Source organism: Octopus bimaculoides, chromosome 2, assembly GCF_001194135.2.
Source record: "Octopus bimaculoides isolate UCB-OBI-ISO-001 chromosome 2, ASM119413v2, whole genome shotgun sequence".
NCBI lineage: Eukaryota > Metazoa > Mollusca > Cephalopoda > Octopoda > Octopodidae > Octopus > Octopus bimaculoides.
The window spans coordinates 96189489-96202661 of record NC_068982.1 but is presented as its reverse complement, the minus strand read 5'-3'; the positions used below and the strand labels follow the sequence as shown (position 1 = coordinate 96202661).

The following is a 13173-nucleotide window of genomic DNA, read 5'->3' as shown; positions in this document are numbered from 1 at the left end:
ATATATATATATATATATATATATATATATATAGTATACTGTCTAGCAATCCAGAACACCTCATGCCTCAAATACCAACTTCACAGACTGTGCAAACCTTCCTTCTTTGCCCCCCACCCCACTTGATGTCTATCTTCTCTTTGAGCTATTCCAGTTTTTCCAGACCTGTCTCTTGTTATGAATTTGTCTACAGTGTTATTCCAGCACATGTCACTTTGACTGGATGGAACGTAGCAGTAGCCATAGATTTGGTTTGTTGGCCTCAGCAGGTTGTCTCACAGAAATTTCATTTTTTCCTGTGCTAAAAGTTTCCATCTCTTTTCTGTCACAAGCATCACTCAAAACATTCCTGAAACTATGGTCAGTTGAAAGCTCTTCTGAGCTCCATATTTTCTTTCTCCTAATTGGCTTTAGTCTTTAAGTCTGTCAGTTCTCACACTGAAGTCACTAATCAATGCTGGGTGGTATATTCTTCAATTGGGAAAGGCTTAGAGTTACAACTATTCACCTATCCCTTCCTAGTGAGAATATGATCTATTTGGTATGTGTATTCATCTGATATTAGGTGATCAGTTGACTGACCAGCTTCCTGAAGTTTGGATGGCAGATAGATCATTTGCATCACAAAACTTCAGGAACCTTAATTTTTCATGTTTGTATTATAACCATAACCTCCATGTAAGGGAAACTCTCCTGGTGTTCTTCAAAAAGTGCATTAAAATTGCTAGCTGTAGTAAAGTCACCACCTTTCATTCTGAAGGCAGCTTGCAGAGGGCTTCACTATTCATCTATCAACCCTGACAAGTGTGTATGCAAAAATATTCAGATATCACAGTGATGTTGTCTATAACTAGCATAAGCTAGTTATAAGACAACATAAACCCCACTATTACCTTACCCATTTCTCTGCCAACAATATGCCGACTCCATTATCCTTTCCATCTTGTACACAGCACACATCTATTCATCACCATTCCAGTCTCTTTTTACCAACCATTCATCTTGCTGACATTGATAGCAGCAGCTCAAAAGCTATTGACTTGACAGGAAGAAGTGACATGTCCACTGGTGGGTCAGTTTGCTGGTATCTACTTTCTGTACCTGAAACTTAGAGTATAATTTTTGCAGTAGCTTGGTGATGCTAAATTGATGGGTAGATGTTTCTACTTTTAACTGATTTGCCATTAGTTTACTCTTCAACAAATTACTATAATTAATGTAGTATGTCAGGTGTTAGTCTTAGCTGGTATATGTATAGTGATAAAGTCTTGTAATTCCATAAAGATGTATTTAAGTATATTAATGCTGTATTGCAGAAATGCAGCGGTTTTTCAATGAGGGTTACAAAATGCATTTTTGCTTATGGAAAATTTTCAATGTATTACATGTAGACTCCTACGATATTGGGAAGGGAGGTAATAGCAATATTTCTTTTTTGTAATTGTTTCTATAATGTCAATTTTTTTAATAGAGATTTGGAAATAATATTGTTTAATTGTATTTCTGTGCGTAATTTTGAGAAAAAAACTTACCTTTACATCGCTTTTAGAGCCAGTTTTGTGCAGAGTCATGGCTTCCATCATTCTCTGATGACATTTACAAGTGGAAGAAAGAACTCTCCTGTTTACTTTTCTGATATATTATATTCAGGATTACTTTATCCTGTATTTTTATCCATTTTGAAGACAAATGGGGCCAGTGCTGTCTTGAAGCATGGGAACACTGGAGAGTTGCCAAGAGGCCCCACAGATCTGGAGGCCCGATTCTAATCTATGTAGGTTGTGGCCTGCTGTCAATAAATAAATACTATAGAGCCTTATGCATTTATTTGCCTGGGGGTCTATAATGATGATAAGATGGCCCTGGATGAAATATCGTGGAAAAGATTTAGCTGCAATTTATGCAAGCAAAGAAACTGCATAAGTTTATTGGCTCATATGTCGATGTGATGCAGAGAGGTGAATAAATGGGTGAGTGTTTCTCTAAGAACATTTCTTAGAATTGCATTCAAGATATGAAAAGCAGGAGATAAATGTAACAGAGGTGGGTACACAATAACTATTGGAATTATTTGCAGCAAGAAATAAGAAAAGTTACTGCTAAACTGGATAACATTTCAATAAAGACTGAAAAGCAAATTTCTTTTTCAAAAAAGAATCATTAATTTATAAATTTTATTTTATTTCTGGAAGGGGACGGTGTTGAGTAAGCCTTACATGTGATGTAAAGATTCCACACAGGACACGAAAGAATTCATGTGTGGGTCCATTCAAGACAAATGAAGTTTCTCATATGTGTGAGGGCCATGCAAGATGAATGGGTATCCTCATATATATATATATATATATATATATATATATATATATATATACATACACACACAAGAGCCCCATACAACAGTGGTCCACATACATAACAAAGTCAGTATAAAAATTAAAGTGATCACAGATTTAGATTTATAAAGCCGCAAACATGTCAGAGTCCTGCAGGGTTATGAATTTAAGAAGTTACAACAACTTTTATATACTTGAAGAATTGATAAATTATGTGGAACACAGCCTCAAGAATTAAAATTTCTTCAGTTTTCTCTTACTTTCACTCTCTCTGTTTCTTTAAATTCTTTGATTTTATACAAAATATAACAGAAGTCATCACAACTGATTTCTGTGAAATGAATTTGATGTGAAACTATTGATCTCTTGCATCCACTTGATCCCCACCCTGCCACCAAAATCACTTCAGCTCAGGCATACATATTTACACAAATACACAAATTTTCACTCACTCACTCAGATACACATGCACACACACACTCCTGACATATCCCACTTACTTTCAGAGAGAGAGAGAAAGATATCATTTAATATTATGCTTAAACCACTTAAGACACAAACTTATTTACACAAATATTCCCACACACAGTACAAGTATATTTAGTTATAAAATACTCTTAATTCCATTTTGTTCCTCAGAACCAGGCTTGCGGCTAAGCTTGGTCATAAGATGATAAATGATACCAGCTTGCTTTGTTTGTAGATGTATCACACTTCCTGTAGAACTTTTTACACGTATCTCAAGCAAGTTGATATTGAACTCTTGGTAGTGCCAGCTAATGTCATTATACATGTAACTTTTTGGAAAATTCTGAAATTAAAGAAAAAGATACTTATATATAAATATTATTATTCTCAAACTACTACTACTACTACTACTACTATATTTTACTTCTCAGAGCTCTTGGTCTTACTTGTTCCAGTTATTTCTGTGAGAGGTCTCCCAAGGTCTTATTATTATCATTATTATTATTATTATTTAAAAACAGTTTCTGATTTGGCCCTAGGTTCCTGTGATGTGGCTATGAAACTAAGTTGCATGGGGCCAAATCAAACTGTTTTTAAATAAATAGCCAAATGTATTGAGTGCTTCTTTCTTTCATTTGTCCATGCATTCATATATGAGTGTTTGTACATATAATATGAAGGATGACAGTAAGGGTAAGAAAGGTCATGTGACTCAAGTGGAAGGAGCCAGTGAAAGAAGAAAACCAAGAAAGATGTGGAAAGCTGACCTCAGAATGCTGAACCTCACACAAGAGATGATACAGGATTTCAGCAAATGACAGGAAGCTGTTTAGGGGCAAACCTGTCAAGCTGACACAACATGGACTAATGTATGTACAAGAAAATAATATATAATGCTTCAAAAAAGTTAAGATATAACCAATTTCATTTCAATGTTTAACTCATTCTCACTTCTCTTTCTCATCTTGTATCACTGTCTTTCCTTCGCTTGCTTTATTAGCACATGAACAAATGTTCTTTTGAGTATAAATATCAGTGAACTGCTGTACAACTGGGACAAGATACTTTCTCTAGTGTTGTTGCCATGATAAAATCCATCTAGTACATTTAGTAAATTAGCTGATAATAGGAAGGATATCCAACTAAAGAAACTATGTTATAAAAATGGCATGTGTAAGCAATACATAGTCCTAAACTCATCTCAGAGGACAATAACTCCAAATAACAACTGAATCGAGTTGTGATCAGCAGTCTAACCCATGCTAGCATGAAAGGGTGAATGCAAAAATGATGATGTATACATAAGTTCATTTTTCTTTCTTTGAAGGTAGAAATAAAATTACACTTAAAATTTAAGTCAAATATAGAAATACAAGGTAAAACTGCAACTTTGTACCTTCTCACAACAAATCTCTAAAAAAAACTCAAATGATTCTCAATTTTATTTGAAGATGTTCTATCATTTACATACATATTTCTGAATTTATTCCTCATCAGGGCAGCTTTTATTTGTATGTTTCTTAATTTTTCTAAATGTTAATTTATATTTTTAAAGTTTTTTTGCATTGTTTTTACCTCTTTTTTCTTTTCATGTGAAAGATTGCAATAAAATTCTTGTCATAAGATGTCTTCCACTTGCAAAAATATTTACAGCTGGCTGATCAAATAATTTGTAAGGTGTTCACAAAGAACATCTGGGATATTCAGTAATATTGTTGTATAATCTAGAGACACCTTAAGAGGAAGACTAACTTCAATATTAGCAGTGATTCAAAAATTTTGGGTGGGGTGGAAGCTTTTTTAAATTTGATGTGAAAATTGTTATGACATCTGTTTTCATAACTTTACACTTTCATGCAGTTAAACACGTGACCGTAAAGCAAGGGCTCAAACTTTTCAGCCAGGCAGATTGAGGACAACAAAGTTATGTACCCTGCTTCATATTTTCTTTATTTGCTTAAGAGGAGTAACTATCAGTATTTATGGAGTAAATATATTTTCTTATAATCTTTTGTTTCTTATGCAGGGGATCATCATCATCATCATCATCATCGTCGTTTAACGTCCGCTTTCCATGCTAGCATGGGTTGGACGATTTGACTGAGGACTGGTGAACCAGATGGCTACACCAGGCTCCAATCTGATTAGTTTCTGTAATTTTTTTTACAAGAGGGATGCCATTCCAAATGCTAATAGTTTAACAGGGAATTACCCTAGATGTGACACCATATTGTAAAGAGTTTAAATGTTAAAGGAATTTCTATTTAGTATTTTTCTTATGCTTGCAAATTACTTCGTGACTTGTGCTTGCAGCATGAAAAAAAGCACCCAGTAGACACTATAAGGTGGGTGGCATTTGAAAAGACACCCAGCTAGAGAAACATGTCAAAGTTGACACTGGAGTTTGATGCAGTCTTATGGCTTCTTGAATCCTGTCAAACTATCCAGCCCATGCCAGCATGACGAACAGACATTATATAACGATGATGACAATTATATAGTATGAAATCTATTGAACTTTTCTTAAACTGTTATGAAATTTAATCTAATTGAGATGAGTGGAAGGCAAAAACTAAATGTATTTAGCCTCTTTTCAGGCTGTTAATTTCATGGCCCTTAACTTTGAAAAAAAATCTACTGAATAAATTTAATTTGGAAAGACTTTATAGTTCTAAGAAAACTTACCTTTGCTTGAACATTAATTAAATGAATACCAAAGCCATTTACACCTATATGGTATGGTGTAAACCGATTTGCCTACAAAGACAGAAATTACACATTTTGTTTTATTCACTGTTAATTAATGCAAATTCAAGCCAAGACAGGATATGAAATTACAGACAAAACAGAATATGAAATGTGAAAGGGTACAAGAATCAAATGGACAACTAAAAGATGAATTGATCTAGGATATACAGGAGTGGGCTGAAAAGTTCTTTGGTTGACTATGAAACAGTGATGCTAGAGCTGTGAAATCTTGCATGTATTAATTTCAACTCTTATTGTTTTTCTTTTTTCCTAGGTAAACTGATATTTGACTGCTCAAAGGAGACTTCAAAAGTAATTAGTAGTGACTTCTCTCGAAAATGGACAAAATTTCACATCATAGTGTAATGAAGTACTTGCAGAAAAGGGGTTTAACTTCCAAAGACATTCATACAGACATGCTTGCTACATTAAGGGATAACACTCCAGCTTTATTAACTGCACATATCTCCTATCGCCTATTCTCCCTGGAACTTCTGCTTTTACTCATACATTCTCAGTATCATTCCTTACTGCTCCTTATTTTCCACTAAATGCTCTTTTCACCTCCCCTTTCCTTGTATACCACCTTATTTTGCCAATGATAGCTCTTTCACCATTACCTCTGTTTATCTCCTGTAGTTGCTACTTATGTACCTTTGACTTTGTCTTTGGTACTGTGCATCTTTTGCACCCCACCCCCTACAATTCATATAATTTTTGCTGCCACCTTTTAACTCTCTGACTCACACCTACTTTCTCTACCTTCGCTTTCAACTGACATTCGTAATTGGCTGTGCCTTCACCTGCGTTCACTCACTGTATTTCTCTCTTTCTCAATCTCTATCCATCTGTTACTCACTTCTCACACTCCCACGAATTTACTTACTCACCCACACCACTTCTCTTTTATCCACCTTTCTGTAGCTTGAGGGTATGCCTTGACACATCTTTACCAACATCCACTTTCTTTTCCAACTGGGTTAACCATGTACTTCCTCTGCACTTGTTCTTGTCTTTATATCATACTTTATATCATACTTTAACCTCTTATCACCTGGTATAAAGCCACCTTCCTCAATACTTTTTTGCCCCTTAGTCAAAGGGTCTTGTCTTACAAGTTACTCAGTGACCTCACTAGTGATGGTGCCATAGAAACCACATCAAAAAAGACAGTGGAGCTTGGTGCAGTCCTTTGGCTGACCAGCTTCTGTTTAACCATCTGATCCATACCAGCATGAAAAATGGACATGTGATGATGATTATATACATATATATTTCCGAAATAGTCTTAAATATTATCTCACTAAATTCTAAGATTAGCAAATGAATAAGAAATAAAAGTAGATTTAAAATTTTTAAAAATGAAAATAAAAAAATTCAACATACTCGCTCTTGAAGTGTTCCAAAGAAAAAAGCAGATCCATATATTTGAAGTGTGTGACATTTCTTTAGAAATTCCAATTTGAGAGACTGTAATTTGAGAGAATAGAATAAACAATAGAAAAACAAATTAAAATCAAGAAAAAACTATATTAAATGAAAAAAAAAACTACTTTAAATGTGAGGAAAACAAATACAAAATAAAGAGAGGAGCTAGAGAAATATTCAAACCGTATGTGTAAGACTGTCATCTTCAAGAAGCTGTCGATATTGGGCTAAAATATAATTGGCATTTCCTTTTACTTTTTGTTTTGAAGTTGGAAGAAATTTTGTCAAATTTTTTGTACTGAAAGAGAAAATAGAAATAAAACATTCAGTAGAGGATAAATGAAATGTGGCAAGAAAGCTGAAATGAACCAAATATATTTCATGCATTCATAAAAGAAAAAAAAAGCTGATTAACATTTCATTTAGATATTGGTTGTTGATATTATTTGATATATTTTAAATTTTATTTAAAAATTTATTTATCTATGAAATGTTTGAAATACTTTTGAAAGTAGTATCGTTAGACTATTCTTGATCTGTTTCTTTTCTACCTCTTACCCATTCTAGTTTTATCTATTTCCTTCAAAGAACTAACCTTGTGAGGGGGAGAAAGAAATTAACTCATGAATATTTCAGATAGAAATTGACATATATTTTTACTGAACATTTTAAAGTAAACTGATAATAAAGGCAAGCCTTATTACATCAATATCCTATTATTTACTGTGATAATAATAAATAAGCAACATAAACTGACCAGTATGACTTGACAGAGTTTGGATCTTGCTTTCCACCTAATATATACATAAGACAAGCAGCAAGGAAGTAATTGATTTGATCAGTAAATGGGTAGAGTCCATAAATGTAGTTGTGGTAAGCCTCTTGGAAGAGAAGGTTGATGCCAACTTCATGCTGTATTTGCTGGTGAAGAAAAAGACGTTTTATTCAACATATTCTTTTGGAGCATAGCCATGAATTAAACAAGTCAATAAATCATCACGTTTTAAGTAAAATATAAAACAATTATCTTTTGGAATGCTGTTGCAGATGTCTGTTTTGTAGTAGAATAGAGAAGGGGGATAATTCTTATGGGTATAAGAGTATATTTTTATCGAATCAACTTGGAATTTTGCTGTGCCTAGGGAGAGTCATTATGCCAATATAATTAACACACACACACACTGGTTCAATTCCACTCATTTATTAAATATCCAATTGATGACGATGGTGATGATGTTTTATTTTTGTTTGTCAAAGCACTTTTGCTGTTTCTTGCAACCTTCTCAGTGACTTAGTCCATTATAGAGGTTGTGTTTGTTTGTTCTGAGATTTTATTGCATTTGTGTGCATGTGTATGTTTCTCCAATTTTTTAATTATTATAAATCTTCCACTGAGTAGGGAGCCGGTTTCCAACAAAGATACAAGGCTCCATCTTTGGGATGTAGTTAACACAGACAAATTCACATTTGGAACTTGAGAAAAGCCTTACATATTTTTACTGTTCCACTCACAGATTGCACTTGTACGAATTAGCCGGTTGATTTCTCTTTCTGAAAATCCCAGTTTATCCAGATTCTCCTTTAAGCATTCCAGGCCCTGTTAAGAATACCCTGATGTGTCAGGTGATATGATACGCTTGAGAAGACCTGTTGAGCCAAGTAAAACCAATATTGTGGCTGGGGCTGGTGCCCCTGGCTGGTGCCCCTGGCTGGCTCCTGTGCTGGTGGCACATAAAAAGCACCATCTGAACGTGGTTGATGCCAGGTCCACCTGACTAGCTCCTGTGCCAGTGGCATGTAAAAAGCACCCACTAAACTCTTGGAATAGTTGGCGTTAGGAAGGGCATCCAGCTGTAGAAATATTGCCAGATCAGATTGGAGCCTGGTGCAGCTGCTGGCTCTCCAGGTTTTGAAGCAGTTGTCCATAGATATCCTTTTTTCCTTTGATTTTCAAAGAAATATTTATATCTGCAGGGCAACTGACCTCTATCATGGTACATACCTTTGCACCTCTGTCCCCAACAACAATATCCAGCCAGTTTATGTTTACACTTTGACAGAATTTTGATGGGAATATTCCTTGAGTTGGTGTTTATGAATGTATTCCATAACAAAGGGACTTTAAGTTTATTTCAGGACATTTTTGTGGATGACATTGTAAATTGTTTTAGCGACATCATGCCACATAGGGAGATAGTACTGTGACGACATTTTAAGACAGCTGCTAATCACATGCGAGATGTCTTCCACAGAACCATGACATAGCCTACACATGCATTTGCACCTTGAGTTTACAAGAGTGTCACTGTCTCTCTTGTTCACCAGGTACTCTGTGGCAATTTCCTGCTCCTGGATTGCAAATGCATAGCCTTCAAAGTGTGATATGATGTAGTGGTCTTGTGTCCAAGAGAGGCTGCGCTTCATGTTAATTCTACTGTCTTCTTCAAGCTTCTGGGCAACATACACATACATAATTTTTTTTTTGTATGCTGAGTGCTTTCCATCCAGACCTTCTCTGAGGTAAGAGAGCCAAGCGGTTTTGGGGCTGTATAGAAGTATGCATGTATGCATGTATATATGTATTCTGCATATTCATGTGTTTGTGTGTGTGCATGCTTGTGTGTACCTCTGCTTCCTTGTGTGTGCATATGTGCCTATGTTTTTGTATGTATGCATGTGTGTGTGTCTGCTTGTCTGTATTACCATCACAAGCACACAAGCATGCGCACGCACACACATGAACATGAATATGCAGAATAATACATACATGCATACATACGTACATACACAAGCACATGCACACAACAAAATCTCAAACAGACAATCAAACAAACAAATACGGCCTCTATAATGAACTAAGTTACTGAAAAGGTTGCAAGAAGCAACGAAAGAGCTTTGACAAACAAAACCAAAACGGTCAGATATTTGATAAATGAGTGGAACTGAACCAGTGTGTTAATTATATTGGCATAATGACTCTACCTAGACACATGGCAGCTAATCAAATGACTTAAGTCTAGAAAATAAAATTTAATTACTGTACTAAAAATTCATACTTCATATTGTCCATAGTTACTGTGAGCTGCTCTGTATAAGGAGAAATATAAGAAATAAAGACAAAAATGAGATAGGCAATATCTTGTCAGGAAACAAGATGAAGGCCATCATACGAGAGTGGCAAACCCTGAGATGGGAGATAAATGTCTGTTGAATAAAGTTTATGACTTAATTTTTATTTGCATTGATTATTTCAGTTCATTTATGCCACTAATACACTTTGGAGAGACACAAAGGATACAATTACCATTTCTCTTCCATTAAATTAAGAGGTTTAATCAATCTGCTTGAGAAAAATCAAAAAAATTTCTCTTGTGTATGAACTAAGAGACATTAACTGTTGTAAGTAGAGGATAACAACTACAATAATGTAGAAATGTACAGAGAATACATGAACAATGAGTAAAAAATGAAATATTTGTGCTACTACAGTTCTATACTTCTAAATTAAATTTACCTACAGTAGATATCTCTGACACCACCTGTGATGGAGATATTACAAGCTCAAAGTTTTATAAAATATTTCCATGAACCAATGGCAGAACAAGGAATACTTATGGAACTAATTGCTGAGTCTATGACAAACTGTAAGAGTAGAAGTAAATGATAAATAAAACAAAGTTGAAAAAGATTATGAAAAATATGATGAAAACAAGATGAGAAAAAGATGATGAAAATGAAGATGAAAAAGAAAAACAAAATTAGAAAACATAAAAGTAAAATAAGACTTCATACTAAAAGATAGAAAAGCAATTTACTGAAAGTAATAGCTGTTCTTCTTGGAGATTGACTTTTGCATTGCGACGCCACTGAAGGACTGGTTTTTCCTGTTCAGGATCTTTTTCAGTTAACTGTTTAACAACTCCTTTCCAAGAATGTAACTGATGGACAGGTTTGTGTTCCAACTTCAACTGGAGTTCTAGACAATGCCAATAATGTATAATAATTACAACTGATAATGATAAAACAACTAATTTTAATTTTTACCAACACTGTTGGGTTACTAGTAACAACTAAATTTGCTTCTGTCATAACTGTTAATTTCTACCAAGATTTTCTTTAGAAGCACTAAGACCTTGCAAGATAAAATCAAAACTTTTTTGTCTTTGTCCTCATCTGATTTAACAAAAGAACCTTTAGAATTACTTGACCTGCTTGAAATAGCAGCCCCAAATAACCCTAAATCACGTCTGTTATCTTAAAAAACCCCAAAAAATGGAATGGTAATGGCTGAAATACTTTTGATCATAGATCTGTCTGATCAGGGCTGACCTGGGGTTAAACAACAATAGTAACGTCATGAACTGAGTGTTTGGACCCCATATATATACACAGTATTGGTGACAATACAAAGTGCCAAATCCTTAGTTGTTTTAAACCACTTACACAAGCTTTGTGAAGTTTTTTTCAATTAAGAGACTGACACATTTTCCAACCTACCTATGTAACTTCTCATTAATTTTTAGAATTAAAACAGTAATTTCCAAAGTTTAGAGAAAATTTTTTCAATATACACGACATTTTTTAAAAATACAAGATAAATCTCACAATTTTTTGGTAATTAGCAATACATTTTGCATAAAATGTATTTTCTTTATGTATAGATATCACTGAAGAGTGGAAACTAGCTCTCAGTGAATCAAGTCTGTGACTAAAATTCAATTAATTTTCCTTTAAATATGAATATCACAGCTCATATTTTTATCCCAGCTCTGATGTTCACAGGACTAATTTCCCAAATGATGGATATATATTTTTTTTTTCTGCTGTAGTTTCAGCTCAGAGCTGCGGCCATGCAATAAAGCTGAAAATACAGTCATTACTTTGCTTAACTATTTATTTCCACCATCACCATAACTACTGCTATAGCCTCCTCCTCATACTTGTTTCAACATCCACTATTCCATGCTTTCATGGGTCAGACAAACTTCAATGACACAGATTTTCTATGGCCACATGCCCTTCATGTCACCAACCCTCACCTTACTTGTTTCCAAGCATGGTAGTATTTTTCCTATGGCCAGACTGTTTTTTATTTTTACAGAAGGCTAGAAAAAACATTACTTGTATTATGGTGATGCTCCTTCATAACCCTCAAGTGATGTCAAAACAAATGTACATACACACACACAACAAGCTTCTACCAATTTCATTCAATTGAATAGTTCTTTAGTCAGCCAGAGCTATTGTAGAAGACAGTCACCTAATTTGTCCAAGGTACCTCACAGTGTGGAGACAGAACTTGAAAACATACAGTGAGGAAGCAAGTTCTTCAACCACAGTCTCAGTGGAACAAAGGCTTAATACTCTCATATATTTCCATATTTATACATACACTGTAATGACTGTTTACAGTTAAGATTTTGAGTTTATTCTTTTAATTTATCTGATATTTTTAACATTTCCTCATATTACCAAATAATTGCATCATTGAAAGTTCAATAGCCATGAAAGTATTGAACTAGTGATAACATGCATACTAATACAAGCTAAGCTTTAGTTTTTATACTGCCTCTTGAGCAAATTACACAATTTTGCTTCTCTCAGTTTGCCTGGCTGACAAATAAGTCCCACTTTCTGTTTTACAGTTGAGTGGTGTTAGCAGTTTGAGGGACACTCAAGTGTAAAGGTTTCTGTTTCTACAAAATACAAATGCCTAAATTTGCAAAAGCTTTTCTTCTATGATGGAAGTAAAAAAGGAGCAAAAGGTTTCGAATATTTTTAAAGAAGTAGAGAAATAATAAATAAAAGTTAATGATAGTTATCAATATACGTACCAAGACTTTGTGAACAAATCCATATTGAGAAAATATTTCCGTAAGATTCAGGCAGGTCAAGTTCCTAAATGAACACAATAATAATTTCATAATAATGCATTTTGACTCACACACTATTGTTTAATCATCATCATCATCATCATCATCATCGTTTAACGTCCGCTTTCCATGCTAGCATGGGTTGGACGATTTGACTGAGGACTGGTGAAACCGGATGGCAACACCAGGCTCCAGTCCGATTTGGCAGAGTTTCTACAGCTGGATGCCCTTCCTAACGCCAACCACTCAGAGAGTGTAGTGGGTGCTTTTACGTGTCACCCGCACGAAAACGGCCACGCTCGAAATGGTGTCTTTTATGTGCC

At 34.6% G+C, this 13173-nt stretch overlaps 1 protein-coding gene across 2 annotated transcripts in view; it reads right to left on the bottom strand.

The window, feature by feature from the left end:
- Positions 1 to 2160: 2160 nt before the first annotated feature.
- Positions 2161 to 13173, bottom strand: part of LOC106873217 (krev interaction trapped protein 1) — a 41958-nt gene continuing 30945 nt past the window's right edge. For both annotated transcript variants that reach the window (XM_014920467.2, XM_014920466.2), the window contains 7 exons: positions 12812 to 12875; positions 10793 to 10953; positions 7735 to 7898; positions 7161 to 7275; positions 6936 to 7019; positions 5487 to 5558; positions 2161 to 3144 (listed from right to left, as the gene is read on the bottom strand). In XM_014920467.2, the coding sequence (XP_014775953.1) occupies positions 2938 to 3144; positions 5487 to 5558; positions 6936 to 7019; positions 7161 to 7275; positions 7735 to 7898; positions 10793 to 10953; positions 12812 to 12875 (867 nt within the window). In that variant the 3' untranslated portion in view covers positions 2161 to 2937. The remainder of the gene's footprint in view (positions 3145 to 5486; positions 5559 to 6935; positions 7020 to 7160; positions 7276 to 7734; positions 7899 to 10792; positions 10954 to 12811; positions 12876 to 13173) is intronic.